Source organism: Musca domestica, unplaced genomic scaffold (assembly GCF_030504385.1).
Source record: "Musca domestica strain aabys unplaced genomic scaffold, Musca_domestica.polishedcontigs.V.1.1 15, whole genome shotgun sequence".
NCBI lineage: Eukaryota > Metazoa > Arthropoda > Insecta > Diptera > Muscidae > Musca > Musca domestica.
This window is the reverse complement of record NW_026712207.1, coordinates 9893891-9916355: the sequence shown is the minus strand read 5'-3', so window position 1 is coordinate 9916355 and position 22465 is coordinate 9893891. Positions and strand designations below refer to the sequence as shown.

The following is a 22465-nucleotide window of genomic DNA, read 5'->3' as shown; positions in this document are numbered from 1 at the left end:
ACAAATTCAATAAAAAAAAACAGCAACAATATAAAAAAAATAAATAATTGTAACAAAAACAAAAAGGCAACAGCAACAACTACCAACAACTGAAAAGAAAGTTTTAAAGTACAAATAAAACGAAAAAGTTAAATTTAAAACGCAACATAGAAAAACAAAAACAAACTCTAAACTAAACAACAAACAAAAAATACTGAATTTAAAAAAAAAAAACACTTAAAACAAAAAAAGAAAAAAAATAATTAAGATTTTTATTATTGTACAAAGTATTAAGAAAACAAACACATATTTAGTTTAAGAAGAAGAAGAGGTGTAAGAGGCCTGAAACAAAGCCAAGCAAAAAAACTGGAAAAGCCATCTTAAATAGCCAAAAAGAAAAGGGAAAGTGGTCAAGAATAACCCCAGGGCTTTTTAAGCCTGCCACCTAGAGAAGTGAGTGGTGGTGGCCTGGAAAATAAACACTTTATAAAGCAACAAACAAACCAACAACAACAGAATAACGGAAACAATAATTAAAACTATTTAATTTCTAAAAATAAAAACAACATTAATCAAATTAAATTAAAAACTAAGACATTTTTACATTTAATTATTTTTTTCGTATTAAAAAACCAAAACAGAAAAACAAAAATTCCAAACTTAAAGAACAAAAAAAAGTCATAATATTATTAAAAAAATAAATAAAATAAAAATCTCGTCTGTGTGGAGCCTAAAAAAATATTAGTGATCTCGAATTCAAACATCAAAAAACGAACGGGAAAGAAAACCTTTTCAAAAAAGGCATCATCCCAAACACAGAAATCAAGTGAAAGGAAAAAGGGAATCCCCTCTTCAAAACTACAGCTCCAACAGGGCAGCATTAACGTCATTAATAAACATCAACATCATCATCGTCATCGTCATTAAACAACAGCAACAAAACTCATAGAGAGCCTAACAAAAGATAACTCAAGAGGGAGGGAGATTTAGGCTCTCTCCTCTCAACACCCACTCACACTCACTCTCTCTCTCTCTCTGCAACGCATATAAGAGTACCTAAGGTGAATTCATATAAAGTCTTAAGGAGCAACAACACAACTCTAAAAAAAATCAACCAACAAATTCAAAGAAAAGATTAAAACATCTCTGTGATAATTATTGTAAATTTATAAACTTATTAATTAAAGGAATCTTTAGAAATGCAAATTTAAACCAACAACAAAATCCTCTTATTAATAATATTAAAAAACAAAAATACAACAACAAAACTACACAAATGAAGCTAAATTTATATTAAAGATAAAAAAACAACAACAAATACAAAAATAAACTGCAACAAAAAAATAAATTTAGTCTAAAAAAACGATTAAAAAACATAGTCTTATAAGGAGCAAAACAAAAAAAAAAAAAAAAAAAACAAGAAAAACTTAAAAAAAGATAATGAAACATTGAAACAAATTCGTGATATCTTAAAGGACTTCGATACATATACTATAGTATATATTATATATTAAAACAAAAACAAAAAAAATCCAAATAATTGTAATAAGGAAAATAAAAACAAAAAATAAATTTAAAAAAAAAAACACAAAAATCTATATTAAAACTATAAGTTATAAGCTTATAAGAAAAACAAAATATAAAAAAAACCAATACCAGCATCTTATATAGATTTAAAAAGCAAAAAAAAACCAAAAGTCTTAAGGTAATAAAAGACTTTATAAAAAAAATTATTCAAAACGTATATAATTGTATTCAAAAAAACAAAACAAGTTCTTATAGTTATAAAAATAAAATAAAAAAGTAATAATAATGGAAACATAAAAAAACATACAACAACAACTCCTTAAGTGTTTGTTTTAAACACAGGACCACGCCAAAAAATACTACTAAAAAAAAAAAAACAAAAATATGAAATCTAATATTTAAAAAAAAAACGCAAACAAACAAACAATACTTCTCAAATTCTCAAATTTTTCAAGTATTTTTAAAACTTGCATCTGATCCCAAAGATTTTTTTTAAATAAATAATCTGTGTATTAATTTCAAAAATTAATCAAAATCTAAAAAAAAACACACAATCCAAAACCACAACCCTTTAACAAGCAATAAACAAAGTTAAAAATTAAAAAAAAAACATTAAATTAATAAAAAAAGAAAACATTAAAAAATAAATCGTGCATTTCTCCCCCGTCGTGTTACTTCCTCAACAAGAACAACAACAAAAAAAGTAATTTACAAAAATTAAAAAAAAAAAAAAACAACAAATCAGTGCCTCTCAATTAAGAAAAGAAAAAAAAACGCATCAAGCCCAGAATTGAATTCAACAACTTAGAAGAAACCAATTTTGTATCATTTTGTTCACATAATACCCTGCCCAAAACAAACCCCAACCCCCACCTCCCTTGCACACAAAAAACCGCTCAAATTGCGATCCGCGGCCCTCTGACCATACCATTAGTTTTCTTTCATCTTTTGGTTTTCACACCACCGCTCTGCATAGTATTCTTCGTTCAGTGTTATTTTTTTTCAAATCATTTTTTTAAAACTGGTCACAATGAATACTCAATCAAAAGGATATCGTGGTGAAGGTAAGTTTTATTACTTCAAATTATTTTTATTATAAGTATTCTTTACATATTATTTATTATACTTATTTTTACGGTCCAAAATTTCGCATAGACCTCTCCATATCTGAAATTTTGATAATTTATTAAGCTTTCACACGTATTTTTATACCCTCAGTCATATGGCTAGAGAGGGTAAATATCATTTGATACGGCCAAAACGTGCCGCATGGAAATAATGGTTTTAGATTCTTGGTCTCTTTGGACCAACTCCGTTTCAGGACATTTGGTGTCGATCTAGCGATGTCCGTCCCTCTGTCTGTCTGGCTGGTGCGCACACAATAACTCTCGAAGGGAGTATCCGATTTGATCCAAACTTGGTACATCGTCAAATTATTGTCAAACTTAGATCGAGTTCGGAGATGGGCATTATCGGCCCACTCCTTCCAGTACCTCCCACACTAAATGGCAACTTTTTCAAAAAAAAGTAATAATAATAATAATAAATTGCTGCACAGAAAGAGAAAGGATAATCTGATTTTGCTCCAACTTTGCAAATCCTATTATTACCATCAATGCTACCTCAGGTGCGAAAATGGACAATATCGGTGCACTCTATCAAGTACATCCGACACAAAGGGTCCAAATTTTGAATATCCATGAAGTTCTCAAAACACGAAAATAACATACGATTCCATTCAGACTTGGCACATCTCAATATTCCCATTAACACAAGATCTGTTATAAAGATGGTAGAGATCGGACTTTACCTTCTGGTACCACCCGCACAAAGGGTTAAAATTTTGAATAACCAAAACGATCAAAAATTCGAAGTAAGCATCCGGTTCTCTTCAGATTTCACTTTTACTAACACAAGATCTGCTGTGAAGATGGGATATATCGGTCCACCCCTTCTGGTACCTTCCACACAAAGGCTAAAAATTTTGAATATCCATAAAGCTCATAAAACGTGAAATGAGCATCCGAGTCCATTCAAACTTGGTATATCTCAATATTTTTCTCAACACTAGATCTGTTATAAAGGTGGTAAAGTTCGGACCATTTCTTCTGGTATCGCACCACATAGTGTTCAATTGGATATACATGTTTGATTTTCTTGTCATTTTGTCCATACCATTATTTTTATCTGTATTAGATGAAGTATGAAAATACTTTGGTCCGTTACAAACTGTTACCTCACGCATATTTCCACATTTTCCAAAAATTCGCCCATATTTCATATAAAGTATAGGAAATAGTCGATATAGTCCGAATCTGGCACGTTGTAATATTTATATTAGACTTAGGTCAGATACGAATTGGTAAATATTGTCCAACTGCTTCGGAACCTCCCCCATAGAGTTTGAATAATCATAACTCAAGGCTGGGGCTATACATCTGTCGGCAAAAACCGATTATACTATTAATCTTCTGTTTTAAAATTTGGTAATGCAAATTCATCGAGGAGTTACCAACAGAATGACAAACTTAATATACCCCGCATACAACACTGGAGGCCATAAAATGCAATACTGTGAAGCATTCCACATACTGATGTATAGATATTTTACGCTTTCCTTTCCGAAGATCCGAAGATTTTTTGGTACATCTCTGTGTACATAATCCTTCCTAGAATGCACGAGTATCGTTAACGTATTTCTTGTTATGACAATTCTTTGAATTCTTAATTTTTTCCATTTCATATTTGATCCATTGGCGTCTCCTGATAGAGGAGAGTCTTTTTTTGCTGACTTCTGATCCTCATCAGATGATCTCATTTCCTTCAAAATTCCTTTTTTTCGAGCTGGGCTCTATGATCCATGCTAACTTCAGTGTGGGTGGCCCAGGGCAAGCGTGACTTAAAGTCTAGTTCCCTTCGAAATTTCCCAAGAACGTGAGGTTCATCCTGATTGCTTGTCTGGCATTGTGTCGTCCTTCCCCACAATTACTTTGCTCGGTGTCTTTGGCCGCCATCGTTTTTGGTTACATTGAAGTAATTGTAAGTAGACCCATGCCTTTTGCTGGAATAAGACAACTAATCGCCGAGGTGCCTAGATATGAAAGAGGTTCCGTTTTAATAAGCCAACTGAAATTCTTGAGCGCTGGTGCGATCGGGGTTGCATAAAACTATTGCATTTTAAAATTGGTTGGTTCACCAAATCCTGGTGAAGACAACGGTTATGCTCTATCCTTTTTTGGAAAAAGGTATTCACAAAACTGATAAAATAGAGCATTTGTGTAAAGAGAAGTGTTATTCTTTGTAGACCTAAATGTATGATTAATTTTGGATGAGCTCTGCTAATCAGATTCTTCCTTTGTGCTCAATAAGAATTGAGACGAAAGCAGCATCCTATATGTAGTTGTCTTGTCTATTCAGTTGACGTTCTTGAGCTGCCTGATAGAATTCCTTTGTAGAGTTACATTTTTATAGCGTTGAGTCGCCCCCTATAAATCGTGCTGGTTCTTCCTGACACACGCGTGGCTGGGGAAGTTTTATCCAACAAGTATTCATTTGCATTAGTCCTATATAGATCTTTTTAATGCTGGATGAAAATTTTTATTTTCATCGCTTGGCCCAACACGCATAAATCTTTTTATACCCTCCACCTTGGAAAGGAGGGTATATTAAAATTGTCATATCGTTTGTAACACCTCTAAATATTCATGGTATATCCCATGTCGATTACCCTAAGTCGATCCGTCTAACCACTTGAAATCACTTCCACATAATTTGATCTTTGGGTTCTAGCTCCGGCGGCCGCCATATAACGGCACCTCCCCATATTCGGTACTTTGATGATGAATTTTCCCACATTATTCCAAGGATTTGTCTAAAAATTGCTATTTGTTGGTCATGATGGGTTCTAGCTCCGGTGGCGAGGTGTGGTGTGTGTATTATGGTTGCACGTTTTTGTATGGCCTCTGTATAACGTACCTCCCGCTTTTGGGTATATTATTGATTTTTTGCACATTTTTCCACGAATTTGTCTAAAAATTGGTATTTGTGGTTCATAATGAGTTCTAGCTCTGGTGGCAGAACATTGAAAAATTTCTCTAGCTCACATAAAATAATCCTAGTCATTGAAAATTTTCTCTAGCGCACATAAAATAATCCTAGTCACATTTACCCACGAAATTGTTTCAAATTTGGTATTTAAGAAGACTTGGTAGATGACAATTATTGAAGAAAAAATTTCGATAGACTTTCCCGTTTTGGTATGGCCCCCATATAACGACCTCACCCACCGGTTTTTTTTTTTTGAAAAGTTTAATAGCATTATCCAAACGGTCTTACAACCCGTGTCGAACCATTGTCCTTATTGGTCCATGATTTCTATATAACGATATCGACATCCACCTATATTCGGTATTTTGATGATCCTAGCCACATTTTTCTACAGGGGTTTAAATGTGGTATTTAGGACTCGCAATGGATAGCAATCCTTATAGTAGAAGATTGTTTTCGTTTCGTTATGGTCCAACCACTTAAATGTATTTTAAAACTTTAATTGTATTTTTCTACTGATCTCACTGGAAAATCGGTTATCCTGGTAAAACAGATTTGCATTCCTGCAGTTCTGAAACAAAGCAAAGCAAAGTTCGGCCGGAATTTGGAAATTAAAAAAAATCGCAAAAAATTCTGTTAAAATATTAAAAATACCGAATATAGCCGTTATATTGGGGTCTATACGAAGATGTGGACTTGGCAACTTTTGTCATAAGCTTTTAGAATATTCAAATACGAAATTAAAAAAAAAAATTTTGTGTGTAGCTAAAATCATCAAAATACCGAATATAGGGATGTACTGATATATTGGGCCTATACAAAGGCCTGGACCTGCAACTTCCAATTGTAATTCCCATTACGAACTCTAAATATTAAATTGGAACAATTCAGGTGAAAAATGTCGTTAAAATCATCAAAATACCGAATATGTACATCCCAATTATATGGAGGCTGTACGAAAACACAGTACCCATTACGAATTCAGAACGAAATTTGAAACAATTCCGGTGAATTATGTCAGTGCGTAAAGTGCTTGGAAAGAACTTCTAGTATGGATCTTTAAACAATTCCATTGAAAAATGTAGCTAAAATCGTCAAAATATAGGGAGGTACCGTTATATGGGGGATATACGATATCGTAAACATATAAGGAGAATTCTCTTTCAGGAGGTAAAGTACTCAAAAGGAACTCCTTATGAAGATTTTCAGACAATTCCATTGGAAATAATGATGAAAATACCGAATATCGGGGGTTACGGTTTTATAGGTGCTACACGATGTCGTGAAGGTATATAAACAATTCTCTTCCAAGGGAACTCCTTCTGTTTATTTTCAGACAATTTCAGTGAAAAATGTGGCTAAAATCATCGAAATACCGAATATTGGGGGGTACTGTTGTATGGAGGCTATACGATATCGTGGACCTATATAAAGAATTCTCTTATAGAGGATAAAGTACTCAGAAAGAACTCCTTGTGTTGTTTTTCAGACAAAATCATAAAAATACCGAATATCGGGGGGTACCGTTGTATAGGGGCCACACGATATCGTGGATCTATATAAGCAATTCTTTTCGAGAGGGTAAAGCATTCAGAAAGAACTCCTTGTGTGGATTTTCAGAAAATTCCATTGGAAATTGTTTTTCAGTGAAAAATGTGGCTAAAATCATCAAAATACCGAGGGTGGGGGGGTACGGTTGTATGGGGGCTATACAATAACGTGGACCGATATAGCCCAACGTTGAACTTGACCTGCCTGCAGACCTGTTTTCTATCTTTATTCGTTTTGACACTAGCGTGATTACAACAGATGGACTGACGGGGCTAAATCATCTTAAAATTTTACTCTGATCAAGAATGCAGATTTGTAGACTTGTGTACCCCCATACACCTTTAATATTTCACTCGTAAAATATATTGGAAACTCCTTGCCAGATATTTTTGTATGGGCACCTTTGAGAAGCTACGCGGTACCCTCCGATGTACCGTGTTTTCATCTGAGACAACTGCAATTTGAAATTTCTAATTCTTAGGAAACTTGTAAAAACAATAACTTTAGGTACACAATTCTCAACCTCGCATTTCCCATATTAGAAGTTATGATCTTATGATGTAGAAGCTTTATAAAGGTATTTTACCAAGTGTGCCTTGTCAACAAAGTCAATTATATTTTTGGAAAAACAAATTTCCCTTCAATGCCTCACTTTTCTGTTTTATTTGTTTCGAAGAAGAACACATTCTAAAATTTTCGTGTTTGTCTTTTTTTAACGCGCGTCTTTTTGTCAACAGTTGTTTATATAAAATTTTGAAATATCTAATTTAAAATTAAGGTATTCCATCCATGATCTCTAGTAGCTGAAATTTTCTAAAGTGTGTTCCCATTTAACCTGCTTCTTTTCAGAAATCTATGATAATCTTCCCTGTGATGGATGGATGAACATGAATGCCATGCGTAATATGAATATTTCGAATAATTTCCCACCAATCGGAACATTTTCCTTGGAAACTGCTTTGGGTACACCTCAAACTCCGCAACCACCACCGCAACATCATCAGTCGCATCAACAGCAGCAGCAGCAAAATCATCATCAGCAGCAGCAGCAACATCATCATCAATCGCAGGCAGGACCACCGCCATTGTCTCAACACCCACCCATTGGCATTTTCGATGCCAATGAGGTTCCCGAAATCATTCAAAATCCGGCCACCGTTGGTGTATTCCAATCGAACAGTGTTTTGAGCAATGGTGGTAGTTCCAGTTTTGGCCAATCCAATTCTTCATCGTCGGCTGCCAATGATCCAAGTCAGACAACTCGTGAGACTGGTATAATAGAGAAGTTATTGGTGGGTATTGCGGATCTTAATCTCCAAATATAGAGCAATAGCAAATAATTTTGAATCTCTTTTCTTTAGCATTCGTATGGTTTTATACAGTGTTGCGAGCGCCAGGCTCGTCTATTCTTTCATTTTTCGCAATTCAGTGGCAATATTGACCATTTGAAAATCGGTGATCCGGTCGAATTTGAAATGACCTATGATCGTCGTACTGGTAAACCAATTGCTAGTCAAGTTTCTAAAATTGCACCCGAAGTGGTAAGTGGCTAAGTGGTTTCTTTTGCCTTCAACGCTTGTTCTTCAACATGTCTTTGTTTTCTTTTCGTCCCATTTAAGGTTCTTTCGGAGGAGCGTGTCACTGGAACTGTTACCACAGAATTACGCACCGATAACAACAACATTTTGAATTCAAGCGAAACAACTGGTCGCATCAGTTATGAAAATCGTGGAGAGTGCTTTTTCTTGCCCTATACCAAAGACGATGTTGAGGGTAATGTCAATTTGAGGGCTGGTGACAAAGTTAGCTTTCAGATTGCTACCAACCAAAGGTGGGAAGGAGAAGGACTCTTGATCATATTTTGGAAGATCTTAATGATTGTTATAAAATTTCTTGCAGAGGAAATTTGGGTGCTTGTCACATTCGCTTGGAGAATCCAGCTCAACCGGTCAAGTATCGTGGCGTTGTTTGTTCCATGAAGGAGTCGTTCGGCTTTATTGAACGTGCCGATGTTGTCAAGGAGATTTTCTTTCATTTCTCTGAAGCCGAAGGTAATGTTGAATTACGTCCAGGAGATGATGTGGAATTTACCATTCAGACACGTACCGTAAGTGATCCCTGATGTTGTGCTGAAATACAAAAATATCTGAAATGAGTTTTCTTAAATTTCATAGGGTCGAGAATTTGCCTGTAACATAACGCGCTTGCCACCCGGCTCGGTCATTTTTGAAGATGTTGACACCACCATTTACAAGGGCCAAGTTTTGAAGCCATTGGATCGCAACAATCCTACGCGTCAAACCAATGATCCCTTGCCGGGTCGCATACGTTACAGGGCTCCAGATTATTCTGAGGTTGAAGTACCATTTGGTGACAAGGATCAGGTATTTAAAAAAGGACTCTTCGTTTCCAAATATCGCTTTAACTAAAATGTTTGTTTGTGTTTTTCAGAAGGGTGATTTTACTTTGCGCCATGGCGATTGGGTACAATTCCTATTGGCCACCGATCGTCGCGATCAATTGCAACGCGCCACATCCATTTCTCTGTTGGACGAAACATTTAAGGTTTCCGGCGAGAAGCGTGAACAGGGTGTTATTTCTGGCTTGAAAGACGGATTTGGTTTCATACGAAGTGTCGAACGTAATGTTCGTATATTTTTCCATTATACTGAAATTCTGGACACGGTATGTTTATAAAATTGATTCTATAACCAGTTTATTATATCCTCAGCCTAAGGAGGCTATATATCATTTGATACGGCCAAAACTTGCCTTATGGAAATAACGATTTTAGACCCTAGGTCGTCTCTTTGGACCAAATTTGTTTCAGGGCATTTAGAGTCGATCTAGCGATGTCCTTCCGACTGCGAAATAACGGTTTTAGACCCTAGATCTTTTTGGATCAAATCCATTTCAGGACATTTGAAGGCGATCTAGCGATGTCCGTCCGTATGTCTGTCTGGCTGGTGCGCACCATAACTCTTGAAGGGAATATCCGATTTGATCCAAACTTGGTACATCGCAATATTATTGTTAAACATAGATCAAGTTCGGAAATGGGCAATTTCGGTCCACTCCTTCTGGTACCGCCCACACAAAATGTCAAAATTTTCACAATTTTTCCTTTTAAAGCAAGAAAGGTTAATCCCCATTTTGTGCAAAATTTACAAACCCCAATATTAGTATCAGTTCTAGGTCAGGTGCGAAATTGGAAAATATCGGTCGACTCCTTCTGGTAGCTCCCACACAAAATGGCAATATTTTCAAAGAAAATAATTTCTTGCACAGAAAGAGAAAGGATAATCCGATTTGGCTCCAACTTTGCAAATCCTAATATTTGCATCAGTGCTAGGTCGGGTTCGAAAATGGACAATATCGGTCCACTCCATCAAGTACCTCCCCCACAAAGGGTCAATATTTTGAATAATTATAAATTTTATAAAACGTGGTGTAAGTGTCCGATTGTCCTCAAATTACACACATCGCAATATTTTTATTAACACAAGGTATGGTGTGAAGATGGAATATATCGGTCCACTCCTTCTGGTAGCTACCCCCACAAAGGGTCAAATTTTTGAATAATCATGAAGCTCATAGAACACGAAATTAACATTCGATTCCATTCAGAATTGGTACATCTCAATATTTCCAGCATCACAGGATCTGCTATAAAGGTGGTAGAGATCGGACCATTCTTTTTGGTACCTCCCCCCAAAGGCTCAAAGTTTTGAATAACCAAAACGATCATAAAATTCGAAATAAGCATTCAGTTCTCTTCAAATTACACACATCAGAATATTTTTATTATCCCAAGGTCTGGTGTGAAGATGGGATAAATCGGTCCACTCCTTCTGGTACCTCCCCCACAAAGGGTCAAATTTTTGAATAATCAGGAAGCTCATAGAACACGAAATTAACATCCGATTCCATTCAAACTTGGCACATCTCAATATTTCCAACATCACAAGATCTGCTATAAAGGTGGTAGAGATCGGACCATTCCTTTTGGTACCTCCCCCACAAAGGCTCAAAGTTTTGAATAACCAAAAACGATCATAAAATCCGAAATAAGCCACCAGTTTGCTTCAAATTACACACACCCCAATATTTTTATTAACCCAAGGTCTGTGGTGAAGATGGGATATATCGATCCACTCCTTCTGGTACCTCCTCCACAAAGAGTCAAAATTTTGAACATTCATGAAGCTCATAAAACACGAAATTTTAAATCCGATTCCATTCAGACTTGGTACATCTCAATTTTTACACCAACACAAGATCTGTTGTAGAAATGGTAGGAATCGGACCATTTCTTCTGGTACCTCCCCCATAAAGAGTCAACAATTAAATAATCACAACTCAAGGCTGGGGCTATACAGCTGTCGGCAAAACCGACTGATACTATTTTACTTGTTTTTTAATTGAAAATTATATTTCCTAGAGCCGCGAAATTATGGTCAACGATGAGGTTGAATTTACAGTGGTTCAGGAACAAGGTGTTCCCTACAATGCATCACGTTTACATGCTATACGCATTAAGCATTTACCACCCGGTACTGTGCAATTTGAAACTTTAGTGGCTAACAATATAGAGGGTAAGGAATAGCACGAATTTAGTTAGTCATAAAAGCAAATCTCAAGCGAAACCCTTCAATTTTAGGTTATGTTACCCGTGAGGCTCCCAAGAGTCCAGTGAAATCTCAAGACCGCGTTGAAGGCGGTGTTATTACCTATGACCATGGTGAACTTAAAAAGACTATTATGTATTTCCTTAAAGACTGCGAAAAACCACCTAGAATTGGAGACCGTGTACGTTTTGATATATACTTGGTAGGTTTGGGTTTTTGAGAGGTTATTTGCCTTGTTTCGAAACTAATGCAGTTTTCTCCTTCCATCTGTCCAGGTAAAAAGAAATAAAGAATTGATTGCTGTGAATGTTCAAAATTTGCATACACTGCAACCCGGCATGCAAACAGCGGCGGGGGTTATTCAGCAACAACAACAACAGCAGCCACTGCAACAACAGCCGGCGTCACAATTAAATCCGCAATTATTGCAACAACAATTGGCAACTAATACAACGAATCCACAACAACCAGCACCACCAGCAGCCGCTGTTGCAGCTCTACACCATCATCATCATCCACATCTTATTCTAAATCAAAATAATGATCCAGCCATCATCAACCAGCACACAAATGGAATCATGGCAGGCATTGGCGGAGGAGGCGGTGGCATGATAATACCCACTCAAAATGGTTATTTGTCCATGGCGGCCACCAACAATCATCAGATGCTTCAAACCCCCAAAATTGAAGATTACACCAAAATGGAGAATAACAATATGGCTGGCACCGAAACCGGCCAGCCAGTCTATAGGGGTTTTATTGCCGTTATCAAGGAGAATTTCGGTTTCATCGAAACACTGTCACATGACGAAGAGGTGTTCTTCCATTTCAGTAACTATGTGGGCAATCCCAATTGGTTGGAATTGGGTCAAGAGGTTGAGTATACCTTGTCGCCGAACGGCAACACTTCGGTATCGGGTAATTGCTTGCCCGCAGAAAATGTACGCACCCTGGCCAAGGGCTCCATACCACAGCCGGCTGTAAAGGAGGGAGTTCATAATGGTGTCGTTGCACGTCCACTGCGTTGCATTAATCCCGATCAACAGGAATACGCTGGGCTAATTGAGGTGTTGGATGAGACCAGAACCCAGGTGTTGTCGCAACACGAATTCGGCATTACCAGTTTGGTTAACAAACGTGACTTGTTGCAAGCCGGCGATTTGGTCACCTTCAAGATCGATGAAGCTGGACGCGCTGCCGAAATTACCGCTGTACGCCAAAAGAAACGTGCCACAGTCGATTCGATTAAGGGCCAATTTGGTTTCCTTAACTACGAAATAGAAGATGGTAAAAAACTTTTCTTCCACATGTCCGAGGTACAGGGCAATGCTGTGTCTTTACATCCCGGTGATACAGTGGAGTTTTCTGTGGTTACAAATCAGGTGGGTGTTGTTTTTGATTGTGTGTGAAATTCCGTTAATTAATAAATTTGTTATCCTTACAGCGCAATGGCAAATCGTCGGCATGCAATGTTTTGAAAATCAACGATCGCCCAGATCGTTTGATTTCGCGTCTCAAGTTGACCGATGACACATTGCCCCGTTTGATTGTAATTCGTGCACCCAAAGGACCCCAGCCAAAAGGTTTTCTGCCACAGGCACGTTTACCACGCATTCCAGGTGAGTTGAACATGTTTGAAATATAATACTTTTGTCTGGCCACAGAATAAATGGAGCGGCATATTTTGGCTTCAAATATGAGGTCTTCTATGGTCTATAGAAGGTTGAAGACCTTGAGGTCTCCTATTGGCTATAGAAGACCTTCAGGTCTTATATTGCTTATAGAAGGCCTTGAGGTCTTCTACTGTCTATAGAAGACCTGGAGGTCTTCTATTGTCTATAGAAGACCTTGAGGTCTTCTATTTTCTGTGGAAGACCTTGAGGTCTTCTATTTTCTGTGGAAGACCTTGAGGTCTTCTATCGTCTATGGAAGACCTTAGGGTCTTCTATTGTCTATAGAAGACTTGAGGGTCTTCTATTGTCTATAGAAGGCCTGAGGGTCTTCTATTGTCTATAGAAGACCTGGGGGTCTATAGAAGACCTTGAGGTCTTCTATTTTCTATAGAAGACCTTGAGGTCCTCTATTGTCTATAGAAGACCTTGAGGTCTCCTATTGTCTATAGAAGACCTTGAGGTCTTATATTGCTTATAGAAGGCCTTGAGGTCTTCTATTGTCTATAGAAGACCTTGATGTCTAGAGGGTGAGATAAAAAAAAAAACTGCAACAAAGTCAAACGACATAATTTTTAAAATATAGGGTGAGATAAAAATTCTGCAAAGTCAAACGCCGTGATGTTTAAAATTGTTATATAAATTTTATTGAATTAAAGCAAAAAAAATGTCGGAAATAGCATCGAAATTTAGAATAAGTTTAGATTTGTTCGAATTGGTCATCTTTGGCACAAATTATGGCCTTCAAACGGCCAATGAAACCGTCACTAATATTCTCTAATATTGTTCTGTGGTATTTTGGCTCATTCCCGGCGAAGCGCTTGCTTGAGGTGATCGACACACTTTTTAGTGCCAACCTTGCTTTCCAAAATCCTCCTGACACAATAGTCCAACGGATTGGTATCCGGGAGGTTTTGGTGGCCATTGTGCGCTGGAAATGAAGCGAGCAACCAAATTTTGTAACCATTCTTGGGTGGCGTGTGCTGAGTCCTTTGGGAATGTCCAAGGTCTGCGGCCAAAATGTTTGCGTGCCCAAGGCTTTAATACACCCTCCAGAATATTTTCGCGATAATATTCGGTATTTATTCTGATACCACGGCCGATAAATTTGAGCGGAGGGAGACCATCAGTTGTTATGGCGGCCCACACCATTACCATGACCGGCGCTTGAGTTCTGGTGGTGGTTCTGTTGGAATGTCCAAGGTCTGTGGCCAAAATGTTGGCGTGCCCAAGGCTTTAATACACCCTCCATTTTATTTCGGCATTAACTCTGATGCCACGGTCGATTAAAACGAGCGTAGAGCGACCATCGGCTGTTATGGTGGCCCACACCATCACCATGGCCGGCGCTTGAGTTCTGGTGGTCAAGCGACACACATTTTCAGGACGACCTCTTTGACCTTAGCTTAACACGCTCATTTTGTTTGTTTCCCAACTGCTGGACAACGAATGTTTTCTCATCGGAGACGAAGAAATCCCTAATTCGGCAGTTCACCACTTTCGGCCAGGCTTTATCTCTTTTGAGTCTATTTTCTTTCGGTTGCGGTGTAAGTTGTTGCCCTTTTTGGAATTTCAATGACTTTACCCCCAGCTCATTTTTCAATATTTGCCGAATGGGAAATTGCGATATGTTCAGCTCACGAGCCATTTTTTCGGCCATTGCGACGCCGGTTTCGATCAAGTCGCTTCTTTACTTTTCGTACCATTTCTGCTGATGTTGCTGTTTTCTTACGTCCACTTCCTTGACCACTTGTTGGGCTATGCTACCAGTATCACGTAATCAGTAACGAGTGATGGTACGAGACACAAAGACGAGATTTATTCACATTTAAATGCTGGACATTTTTATTTTTTCAGTAGGCAGGTCTACGTTTTCATATAGCCCTCATATAACGGTACATCCCTATATTCGGTATTTTGATGATTTTAGCGACATTCACCGGAATTGTTTCAAATTTGGCATTTGAAGTTCGAAATGGATACTACAGCCTAAGACAAAATTATCTGTGCAGGTCCACGTTTTCGTATAAGCCCCCATATAACGGTACCTTCCTATATTCGGTATTTTGATGATTCTAGCGACATTATTAACCGGAATTGTTTAAGATTTTGTATTTGAAGTTCGTAATGGATATTACAGCCTAAGACAGAAAATTGTCTGTGCAAGTCGGTATTTTGATGATTTTAGCGTCATTATTCACCGGATTTGTTTCAAATTACCTATTTAGAGCTCGTAATGGGAACTACAGTCTGTGACAGAAAATTGTCTATGCAGGTCCAGGTCTTCGTATAGACCCCACATACCGGTGCCTTCCTATATTCGGTATTTTGACGAGTTTAGGTACAATACCCACAGAAATTGTTTGAGACGCGTATTTGAAGTTCGTAATGGATGCTACAGCCTATGGCAGAAAATTGTCTATGCTAGTTTAGGTCTTCGCACAGCTCTGATATAACGCTACCTCCGTATATACCATATTTTGACGATTTTAGCTACATTATTCACCGTTTATTTCAAGTTTCGAATTTGAATATGGTAATGGCTAATGGCATACAATGCCCATGTAGGTCCACGTCGTATAGACACCAATATAATTGCTATATTCGGTATTTTTAAAATTTCAACAGAATTTTTTAAAGATTTTATTTCCAAATTCGTTCCAAATGGTGGAGGGTATTCAAAGTTCGGCACGGCCGAGCTTACTGTTTTTTTAACTTGTTTTATCTCACCCTGTAGATGGCGTTCTTTACAAGAATTCTTTTGATATTTTACATTAAATCCTTAAATCCTTTTTTTATTTTTGGTTTTAATTTCAGGCATAATCTTGGAATAAATTATTGACCGCGTAACAAAATCGAAGGATTCAACGACTGAAGACATGTTCCCCACAATTTTTATTTAAAACAAAACAACAAAAAAAAAAAAATATTAAGCCATCATTACAAAAAAAAAAAACAAGAAAATACACTGCTATACTCTATATATAAATATTAAAAGAAAAACAAAATGAATCACTGCTAAACATAATACAAGTATAAAATAAAGGAATCTTATCATATATCCTATCCAATTATTATATACTATTTAAAGAAAGCAACATAACTAAGAAAAAGAAGACAAAACGATGGAAAGAAGAAAGAAGCAGAAAATACGGAGGAAACAAGAACAAAAATGGAAATTGTTGTGTGTCTCACACTTATTTCCAATATGAGATGAAGTTAAAAAAACAAAATAAAAGCAACAAAAAAAGATTATAAAGTAACAGAAGATGAAGAGAAGAGAAAACAAAAATAGAAATAATGCAAAACAAACAAAAATAATTATGAATAGAATTTGAGTATTTATTAAAACAAAAATATATATGCGTAATTCAACAAAAATACAATAAACCAAGAACAAAAGAAAAAAAAAATATATAAAAAAAAAATCACATATACATATACAAAAAAAATTGAAAAAAAAGAATAATAATAAAACAGAAATATCGTAACGAAACAACAACCATTATCTTTATTCTTAAATGCAAAAACCCCACATATACAACATATACAACCAAACACACACACACACACACACATACTCACTCACACATACACAAACCTCTCCAAGACACCTATACAACATAACTAAGAAAAAAAAACAAGAAAAAACAAATTAACAAAACTTATGAACATCGATCGATATGATACCATACGATACAATTTTACTATATATGAGAATTATAACAACAACAACAACAAAAACTATATACATGAAGAAACAAAAAGAAAAAATTATATACATAGAAGTAACAAAAAAAAAAAAAAAAAAGAAAACAAATACATATGCTATTTATTTTTGCTTTATAATTATCTTCAAAAGACAAAGACAAACCTTTGACGCTCTATTCCAACACCAACGACCGATGTGTATTTTCGTTACAAAAATCAACTGCAGGCCATTTAAAAATTTTTATAATCAAAATGAAGCAAAAAAAAAAAATATTTTATTTTCAGTGAAAATAGATTTTTGGATACAATTTTGTTAAAGGAGTTAAAAACCAAGAAGCTCAATACCATATATACGCTTGTGTGGGGTATAAAAACGGTGACAAAGAGTGCACACAACTCTTAAACATTTTTTCATCGATCCACTCTTGATTTAGAGAAATTTGCCTCACATTCAGCGAAATGTATTAATTAAAGTATTAAAATGCAGATATAGGAAATTGAGGAGTCGTCGATTCAAAGGCCAAAAATAAATCTCCAATGATGAAAACAAGATAATAGTCTTGAACGTACTTAAGTGATATTGTGTGAGATTTAAAATTCCTGGAAAACAACTCGCGAATTCATTCAGCTCAAAGGCATGTTCGGCAGAGCAGATATATGAGGCCAAACAACCTTCCAAAAAGGCAATTCTAAAATTTAAAAGGAAGAACAAATTTAAAAATTTGAAGGAAACATTTAAGAGCGAAACTAGATAAAAAACGTAAACTGTAAGGAAAAGTCAAAAGTAGGGTGGGACCGACTATATGATACCCTACCCCGTTATGCATATTTAGTAGAGCTCACGTAACAAAATAATTTATTTGAATTAGATCATAGCACCTATCAACATTTGGCTTTAGAGCCGTTATAATTTGGTTTCAGAGGGCACCAATAAATGGGAGGCATATCCAAGTCTGAATCGATTTTCACTAAATTTGACAGAGACATTTTTATATTTTATACCCAATATCGCTGCTATAGAGTGCATGATATCACTTCGAGAAGTATTATTTTAAAAAAAATATATAACGGAGCCGAGTTCCACGAAATGGAAACTTATGTCCCGAAATTCACTCCATTTGAGCTGATATTAGCCATTATTTGTACAATAAATCTGAAATCGGATTGAATATATATATGGCAGCTATATCCAAATCTTAGCCCATCTCGATAAAAAATTGGGAAAGGTATTTCCGAGCTATCTGGTACCAAATATCATTGTTGTCGAATGCATATTACGAAAGTAAGGGACTTAAACATCAAATCGGATGAAACATATAGTATGTGGGAGCTATAGCTATATCTGAACCAATATTCACCAAATTTTACGTACTCGTTTCTAAACTGAATTCGGTCGGATGTGGCAAAATTCAGGTCAGTTGGACTAATATTGGTCATTTAGTGCACAATTAATCCGAAATCGGTCAAATATATATTTGGGAGCTATGTCTAAATTTGAACCGATCTTGAAAGAGGTATTTCTGTGGGAGCTATATCTAAATTGCAACCGAATCTCACCAATTTCAAAAGGGTTCGTCCATGGGCCAAACAAATATAATTTGGAAAATTTCATCTCAATCGGATATAAATGCGACTTGCATTTTGTTAACAAGAATACATGGACAGATGAACGGACATGCATAAATCGACACATAATGTGATTCTGTGTAGATCATCAAAAGGGACTATGGGTCTATTTCGTTTCCTTTGCATGTTACAAACAAATTCACAAATAAATAATACCCAGACCATCTTGTGGTGTAGTCTATGTCGTTTCAGGGGAATAAGTGAAAATATTTAAGTCACTCAAGTCTAAAATGTTAAAAGTATCGAGAACTGAAGGATGTTTGACAGTTAAAAACTGTCCCAGAATGAAATATGAGTTTAAATTACGTGATGGCATCGAAAAAATACGGAACAAATCAAGTTTTCTTTAAATAAGATGAAATGTGTTTTCGAAGTCGAGTAGGTTGACCGGCTAAACCTGCATGTTGACTAACTTTCCGTTGGCGCAGAAGTAATCCTGCTATCAGAAAATGCTATAAATTTTACGATTGGCTCCGAATGTCTTAATTACAGCCAAAAAACATTGGGATGTCTTTCAAGTACATATGCATGTACAAGATGGCGCAAAAATAAACTTCCGATGTTTTTTGGTTGTAATGAAATATTCGGGGCCAAGCGAGAAATTATAACATTTAGGAGGGTTACTTTTGCGCCACCTTGTATATGTTTTCCGTGTGTCTGACTGGTGTTCACGATAAATCTCGAAGAAAGTATCCGATTCCGTCGTAATATTTTCATCAAACATAGATCGAATTCAGATTGGCAATATCGGCCACTCCTCCTACGACAAGAGATCAACTTTAAAAAAACAAAAAAGAAGAGATCAAATGATACCAAAATGATGTTTTTTAGATATGTTGGAGCTCTAATGAAAAATTCGGGTCCAGTTTTTATGTATTACCTTGTGCATTTGTTTGTAACAGGCAAAAGAAAACAAGATAGACCCATAGAATCACAGTATGAGTCGAAACATTTGTTTGGGTCAAGGATGAACCCTATTGAAATCGGTCAAACTTTAGATATAGATCCCATTATATATCTTCGTCCGATTTGCCTTTTATTGTGCATCAAACGTGTAATATTAACCCAAATGGGATGGAATTTTTCACATGCAACTAAATAAGGCCTGAAAATAAGTGAGCCAAATTTTATCGAAATCGGTTCAGATATAGCTAGAGCTCCCACATATATTGTTTATCCGATTTGTTATTTTAGTCCTCAGCTGCCGTAATAAGTATTCTGTAACAACGATATTTGGGGAAATACATCAAATACAGTTCAGAAATACCCTTGTCAAATTTTATCGAGATCTTCAACCGATCTCGGGTTAATTGTGCACCAAATTGCCAATATCTGTCCAAATGACCTGAATTTTGGCACATCCAACCGAAATCTGTCTAGTAGCAAGTACATCAAATTTGGAGAAAATCGGTTCAAATATAGCTATAGCAATATTATTTGATATCAAAGATTAAAATGTCTATGTCAAATTAAATGAAAATCGATTTAGACTTGGATATACCCATGGTACAATGAATTCAAGGTAGGGCAGAACTACCATATGATTTCAATTTTTTTATTTTTCTGGCTTAATATGTCAACTTTATTTGCTTATGTGTGTGTCTTCTTTTCAATAATAAAAAATTGTTCACAAAATATTCAAATTCGGGTGTTTTTAAAATGCTTATTGCAACGTATGCATCGACAAAGTCTACAGTTTTAGTCGCGAAATAAACCATAAGAGATATATAGAATATGATTTTGAAAAGAAATGTTGACCTTTTATTCAGTTTTCGCGGTTTTAAATTATTTATTCAAAATCAATGCAACAAGTTGTTTGCTTTTTTATTGTTTTTATAGCAATTCTGACATTACAAGCCAAACAGGTAGACCTCTATACTTGCAATTTTTTCAAAGTTGACCTACCTTCTCTTCATTGTACCATGGATATACCTACCATATATTAGTTCCCTATGAAACCAAGGTATAACTGATCTATATCCAAAGGTTGATAGGTGGTATGGTCTACTTATTTTGTTAAAGAAGCTCTACTAAATATGCATAGTGGTGTAGGGTATCATAGAGTCGGCGCCGCCCGACTTTAAGGTTTCTTTACTGGTATTTGTATTGCCTTCATTGTTGTTTTTTTTAAACGAAGATACACCCACGTTGGTGGTGGAATTGACCCCCCCCCCAATAACACAATACAAACTAATAGCAGGATCTTGGAATGAAAGGATGTTTCAACCACAGCAGTTAACTACAATGCAACCATGATAACTGATGACAACAAGAAAAATAGAACCCAATTTATGCAAATACAACACTTTTTACTGAAACAGCAGAAAAAATGGCAGCAATAAATGAAACTTGAAAAACAGAAAATACACTACCAAAAAAAAAAAAAACAAAAAGAGAAATAGGATAACATTTTCGCTTACTACTAATATTCTACTACATGAACATGAACAACAAATGAAAGGAACAATACAAAAATAATAAATATATAGTAACAAGAAAATATATAGTTTTTAACAACAACAGCAACCGCAACAACAAAAAAGGCAACAGAAACAAAAAGACAACTAAGTAAAGAACTAAAAACCAAAGCAAAATGAAAACAAAACAAAACATGTATGAAACACAACAAAACTCATTTCGCCAATCAATACAAATGCATTTTTTCATACTCACTCACTCTACCATACAAACCATACAAAAACAAAAACATACATTGCAACAAAATATTTAAAACTTATATAAAAACACTTTCATAGTTATAAATATAAGTATAAGGAACTTTTAAATATATTTCAAATATTCTTTGGATTTTTTTCTCTAAAGAAATTCCAATTTTTTTTTTCATTTCAAAAAATACCACCAAAAATTTTGAATTAAAATTCCTTTAACATTCTAATTGGGATCAGAAATTTCATAAAAAATGTGTAGCAACAAATTTTTTTCCAACTCTTCTTCATTCGTTATTAATAAAAAAAATGGCCATGTTTTTCCTTTCTATTTTGAAATAATAATAACAATAAGAAACATCAACAAATAACTTAAATGCAATTAAAAAAAAAAACAACAGACAACAAGAAATAAAATCTATATTAACAAAAACAAAATAAATAAATAAAGATGAAAAGCAAAGAATGATAGAATAACCTTAAAAACAGCAACAATATATACTGCTTGAAGAAACACAAAAAAACAAAAGTATAAAACAACAACTGAATACCAGACAAGTTTAAAACGGAAAAACATACAACAACAAAGCAACAAACAAGAAAGAATGAATAAAACACAACAACAAGAACAACAATTGCGATCTTATAACATATAAGTAAAAAATATTAAAAAAATAAATATTAATAAAAATATAATTTAATTATTAAAGTGTTTGATTTAAGGCGATTACAGGGTGAGATGAAACCAAAAAAAAAAAAAAACATTAAGTTCGACCGGGCCGAACTTTTAATATCTTCCACATAAGGCTTAGGGAAACATTAGAACCCATTATGACCCACAAATACCAATTGTTAGATATATTCGTGGGAAATGTGCAGAAACCATCAAAATACCAAAATATCGTTATATGGGGGCTATACCAAAACGTGGACATATACATACAATGTTCCGCCACCGGAGCTAGATCACATTATGACCTACAAATACAAATTTTCAGACAAATCCGTTAAAAAATGTGGCAGAAATTAACAAAATACCGAATATCGGAAGGTACCGTTA

The 22465-nt window shown here is 35.4% G+C and overlaps 1 protein-coding gene across 1 annotated transcript; it reads left to right on the top strand.

Moving 5' to 3' along the window:
- Positions 1-1359: 1359 nt before the first annotated feature.
- Positions 1360-16815, top strand: LOC101900470 (cold shock domain-containing protein E1). Its single transcript, XM_005177625.4, has 12 exons — positions 1360-2570; positions 7954-8396; positions 8466-8645; positions 8724-8935; positions 9004-9211; positions 9279-9488; positions 9556-9789; positions 11546-11699; positions 11765-11934; positions 12008-13114; positions 13177-13351; positions 16220-16815. Exons 1-12 carry the CDS (start codon positions 2537-2539, stop codon positions 16234-16236), a joined length of 3144 nt encoding a protein of 1047 aa, XP_005177682.2. The 5' UTR covers positions 1360-2536; the 3' UTR covers positions 16237-16815.
- The last annotated feature ends 5650 nt before the right edge of the window (positions 16816-22465 follow it).